Source organism: Physeter macrocephalus, chromosome 16, assembly GCF_002837175.3.
Source record: "Physeter macrocephalus isolate SW-GA chromosome 16, ASM283717v5, whole genome shotgun sequence".
Taxonomy (NCBI): domain Eukaryota; kingdom Metazoa; phylum Chordata; class Mammalia; order Artiodactyla; family Physeteridae; genus Physeter; species Physeter macrocephalus.
In genome coordinates, this window is record NC_041229.1 from 99,971,426 (window position 1) to 99,977,008 (window position 5,583).

The following is a 5,583-nucleotide window of genomic DNA, read 5'->3' on the forward strand; positions in this document are numbered from 1 at the left end:
GCCGCTCCGCGGCATGTGGGATCCTCCCAGACCGGGGCGCGAACCCGGTTCCCCTGCATCGGCAGGCGGACGCGCAACCACTGCGCCACCAGGGAAGCCCCGTAATACTCTTTTTTCTAATATATTTTATGGTTCAAGCCCATGTTAGGAGAGTAAATGACTAAAAAGTTAAGAGAAAACCAATTCTTCATTTTAATACTAATTCATGGACATACATGAAAGGAAAGGCTTATCAGCCTATCATTAAATGCAGTTTGTTTGCAGTTCTGTGGAACCGAGAGGCTGAATCCCTAAAGGACTCCACATGAACTTTGAGACCAAGTGGAATAGTATATCCTGATACATTTTTACCATGCCACTGAAATATTTACCCTGAGTGTTATAAATCTGAGTGAAAAATCTTAGAAACCACCTGAAAACCACAAGGAAAAATTTTATCCTTGTTTAGTGTATGGAAATAGCTGACATGAAAAAAGAATTTTGAGCTCAGAGCAAATGTGCAATATCTTTTAACATCATCAGAGTCCCTTTGTGGGGGGTGACGGAGAATTGGTATTTGTAATTGTTGTAAAATATACATAAGATAGAATTTACCATTTTTAAGGGAATAATTCAGTGGCATTAAGTACAACCACATTGCTGAATACTCTTGATCTTCCCTTTAACTTATTTTAAGGAAAGACCAAGGCTGAGAGACTCAGTGATACTCTGGGGAGTAGCTGACCCCTAGAGACTCAGTGATACTCTGGGGAGTAGCTGACCCCTAAATAGAAATTAACAGTTGATTCTGTGTACACACACACACATACATACATATAAACTCACATACTCACTCATACACACACAGACACACACAGACATACACACACAGACATACACACACACACACACAGACATACACACACACACACACTCACTCACTCACACATACACTTTCATTCCTATATATTGGCCAGTGCTTAGAGTAATGTAAAAAGTTCTAACCTAATCCCCTCGGGCTATTGCTTCTCCATAGGCTACCAGATTAATAGTGATGACTAAGGCATTTCTATTTTAATTGTAAAATTATTATATTGTTTGCAACTATCTTTCTTAAAAATGAAGACCAGGCCAACAAAGGTATATGATTAGGTTTCTGGTGCATGAGCTTTACTGCTGTACACACACACACACCACACCTCTGTCACCAGTATACTGGGTCACATTAAGCTTTTGACAAGTTTTACTGTTCTTAGGATCCATTTGTCTAAGTCTGTTTTACTGGGTGCTTTGGTACTCTACTAAGACAAGTATTACAAATCATCTATTATCCAGAGGGTGCAGGTACCCCTAAATAACCATATTGAAAATGATCATGATGTTAAACAGTGGTAAAAAAAAAAAAATAGGTTGGCCCCAAATTTAGATTCAGAAAGACCTGGCACCAAGTATGCCGACCCTATCTGCTTTTTGTTTCTCTTCTCTTTAGGAAATCAGTGTGGCTTACACCAGTTTCTACAGATAATGAAATAAAATTGGATCCCAGTCCCTTTATTGCTGATTTTGAGACAACACCAGAAGAGTTAGGATTATTAAATTCTAGTCAAACTGACTCCATATTTAAGGAGAAATTGAAACTTGGAAAGTGGGCTCATGAATTTTGTTGGAAAAACAATGGTTTTATACAAAAATAATTGCTATAAACCTTTCCTTAGGTATCTGATCCCTAAAACCCCTAATTCAGTGAAGGTCCTGATTCAGTGAAGGTGAATTTTTAGATACTTTTTTTATTAGGGATATGTCTTATTAATTTAATGTTGACTATCAGATAATCCTATTACCCATTAAATTTTATTTTTAGTTCTATAGAGTAGTTTCAGAAATAGGTCTTCAGGGCTTCCCTGGTGGTGCAGTGGTTGAGAGTCCGCCTGCCGATGCAGGGGACACAATAGGTCTTCAATGACAACAGGATTTAATTGATATAAAGCAATAAATATTTTCTAAATACAATTTTTGAAGAATAAAAAAATAGAGATAGGTATGTAAATGTGCCAGAGACTAAAATTTAACATACTAACTCCCAGGAAAGCCAAAGTCCTTTTATATGAAGATAGTTTAACTTGTGTGAGCTTTCCTAATTAATTAGTAAAGTTGAGTCTTAAAAGTAATTGAATATACTTCATATTTGATTATTAAAGAAGGAAATTAGATTTATAGTCTAGAATCTAAGTAACCACTTCCTTAACTGGAATTAGAGGTCAGGTTTTCCTTTATCTCTGATATGATTCTTCCACACTTGAAATAATTGACTGAAGAGGTCGACATGGAATCATCTTGCCACTTTAGAGCAATTTACTGGATGGTCATTTATCACCAGCTATTATGCTATCCTCTTTTCCCTAAAGAGGGAGTCTACCCATGTAATACACCAAAGAGCACCCTGATGTGGGGGAGAGTTCTTATATCAATTATGAAAATTGAAGTGTGCCATTTGTTATTCAATAAAAACTTTTAAATTTTATTTTTTAATTTTTATTTACTTTTTATTGGAGTAGAGTTGATTTACAATGTTGTGTTACTTTCTGCTGTACAGCAAAGTGAATCAGTTATACGTATAGATATATCCACTCTGTTTTAGATACTTTTCCCATATGGGTCATTACAGAGTATTGAGTAAAGTTCCCTGTGTGTCAGTTGCTTATCGAATGTACATTTTGGATGCAATATCCTTTTGGAAATAAATTTTGCCAACATATTTTTTGTTTTTTAAAAATTTAAAGTGCTGCTATCTTGTTGCCAATAAAATGCTTCTTAAAGTTGTCTACATGAATTTAAATTGTCATAATGGGCATCTATCTTTGGTATATATGTATATACAATGAAGAGGTAATCGTTTTGTAAGGCTTAATGTGTGTCAGGCAATGTTTCAAGCATGTTGCAACAATTTATTTAATCCTAATAACCCAAAGACTTATGTATTACTATTTCAATTTCACAGATAAGAAAACAAACATAGATTAAATAATTTGCCGGCATTGCACAACTGGCCTCTATTGGTGATCTCTTCCTAATCTTAGAGCAAAAGCTTTCAGCTTTTCAACTGTTGTGTATGGTGTTCACCGTGGGCTTGTCGCTTGTGTTAAGGTGCATTCCTTCTATACCTAACTGTTGAGTTTTTATCTTGAAAGATTGTTGAATTTTGTCAGATCTAACCACTTCTATCCAATATAATACTGAGAGTCCTAGCCAGAGCAATTAGGCAAGAAAAACAGAAGGCATCCATCAGAAAGGAAGAAGTAAAATTGTCTCTGTTTGCAGGTGACATGATGTAACATATGTAAAACCCTAAAGATTCCCTCAAAGAACTGTTAGAACTAATAAACAAATTCAGTAGAGTTGCAGAATACAAAATCAACACACAAAAACTAGTTGTTTCTGTACACTAAAAATGAACTATCTGAAAAAGAAATTAAGAAAATTGCATTTACAATAGTAGCAAAATAAATAAAATACTTAGGAATAAATTTAACCAAGGAGGGAAAAGATCTGTATACTGAAAAGTATGGGACATTGATGAAAGAAATCGAAGAAGATACAAATAAATGAAACAATATCTCATGTTCATGTATTGGAATTGTCAAAATGTCCCTACCCCTAAAGTGATCTATAGATTCAATGCAATCCCTATCAAAATTCCAATGGTATTTTTCACAGAAAGAAGAAAAAACAATCCTAAAAAAAAATCCAAAATTTGTATGGAACAACAAAAAACTGCAGAGCCTAAGCTAATCTTAAGAAAAGCAAAGCTGGAGGCATCACACGTCCTGATTTCAAATTTTATTACAAAGCTAAAGTAATCAACACATTATGGTACTAGAATAAAAATGGATACATAGAACAATGGAACAGAATAGAGAGTCCAGGTATAAACCCACATATATACCTTTAACTAATATTCAATAAAGATGCCAAAAATATACAATGGGGAAAGAATTGTCTCTTCAGTAAATGATGTTGGGAAAACTGGATTCCCACATACAAAAAAAAAAAAAAAAGAAATTGGATTCTTACCTTACACTATATATAAAAATCAACTCCAAATGGATTAAAGACTTAAACAGAAGACCTGAAACTTTAAAACTCTAGAAGAAAACAGGCAGAAAACTCCATGACATTGGTTTGGGAAATGATTTTTTGCTTATAGCACTGTATGTACAAGCAACGAAAGTAAAACTAAACAAGTGAGACTATATCAAACTAAAAAGCTTCTGCACAGTAAAGGAAACAACAAAATGAAAAGGCAAACTACAGAATGGGAGACTGTATTTGCAAAAACCATACATCTGATAAGGGATTAACATCCAAAAGATCTAAGGAACTCCTGCAACTCAATGGCAAAAAAACCCAAATAACCAGATATAAAAATGGGCAAAGAATCTGAACAGACTTTTCTCAAAAGAAGACATACAAATGGCTAACAGGTTCATGAAAAGGTGTTCCACATCACTAATCATCAGGGAAATGCAAATCAAAATCATAATGAGCTATCACCTTACACCTGTTAGAATGGCTATCCTCAAGAAGACAAGTGTTGAGCAGGCTGTGGAGAAAAGGGAACCCTAGTACAATATTGGAAGGAATGTAAATTGCTTCAGCCACTATGGAAAACAGTATGAATGTTCCTCAAATAATTAAAAATAGAATTACCATATGAGCCAACAACCCCACTTCCAGATATATATCCACAGGAAATGAAAACAGGATATCAAAGACATATCTGCACTTCCAAGTTTACTGCAGCATTATTCACAAGAGTCAAGATATGGAAACAACGTAACTGTCCATCAGTGGATGAATGGATAAAGATGTGATATATCTATATATCTACATCTTTAGAAAGTGGAATATTATTCAGCCATAAAAAGAAGGAAATCCTGCAATTTTTGACAACATGGATGAACCTGAAGCATAATATGCTAAGTGAAAAAAGCCAGAGTCAGAAAAGAGCTGCATGATCTCACTTAGATGTGGACTCTAAAATAGTTGAACTCATGGAAACAGAGTAGAAGGGTGGTGGTCAGGGTTGTGCGGGGAGTGGAAGAAATGGAGAGATGTTGGTCAAAGTGTGATTTTCAGTTATAAGATAAGTAAAGCCTGGAGACCTAATGTACAGCATGGTGACTATAATAAATAATAATGTACACGAAATTTGCTAAGAGAGTAGATCTTATATATTCTCAACACATACACACACAAAATGTTAACTATGTGAGATGATAGATATAATTAGCTTGATAATGGTAATCATTTCCCAATGGATAAGTATATCAAAACATCACATTGTACACTTAAATATATATAATTTGTATTTGTCAATTATGCCTGTAAAAAAGCTGGAAAAAAATAGACAAAACTGGGTGATCTGCATCCAGATCTGTCTGCCATTAACTGTTGGAAGCCAACCTGGAGCCTCTGTGCCATGACGGGGTCACGGAACAACATCAAGACAGCGCTGCAGGGCAGTGCTGCGCCCAGGAAGCTGACTACATCTCTTCTGATCTGTTTTGTAATTTTGTGCTTCTGCCTTGAAAAAGTACATGGGGG

The 5,583-nt window shown here is 35.1% G+C and overlaps 1 protein-coding gene across 1 annotated transcript in view; it reads left to right on the forward strand.

The window, feature by feature from the left end:
• Positions 1 to 5,583, forward strand: part of LOC102990577 (oocyte-secreted protein 2) — a 17,700-nt gene that overhangs the window by 7,276 nt on the left and 4,841 nt on the right. Inside the window, exon 4 of the mRNA XM_024133437.2 lies at positions 1,469 to 1,624. Coding sequence (XP_023989205.2) covers positions 1,469 to 1,624 — 156 coding nt within the window. The remainder of the gene's footprint in view (positions 1 to 1,468; positions 1,625 to 5,583) is intronic.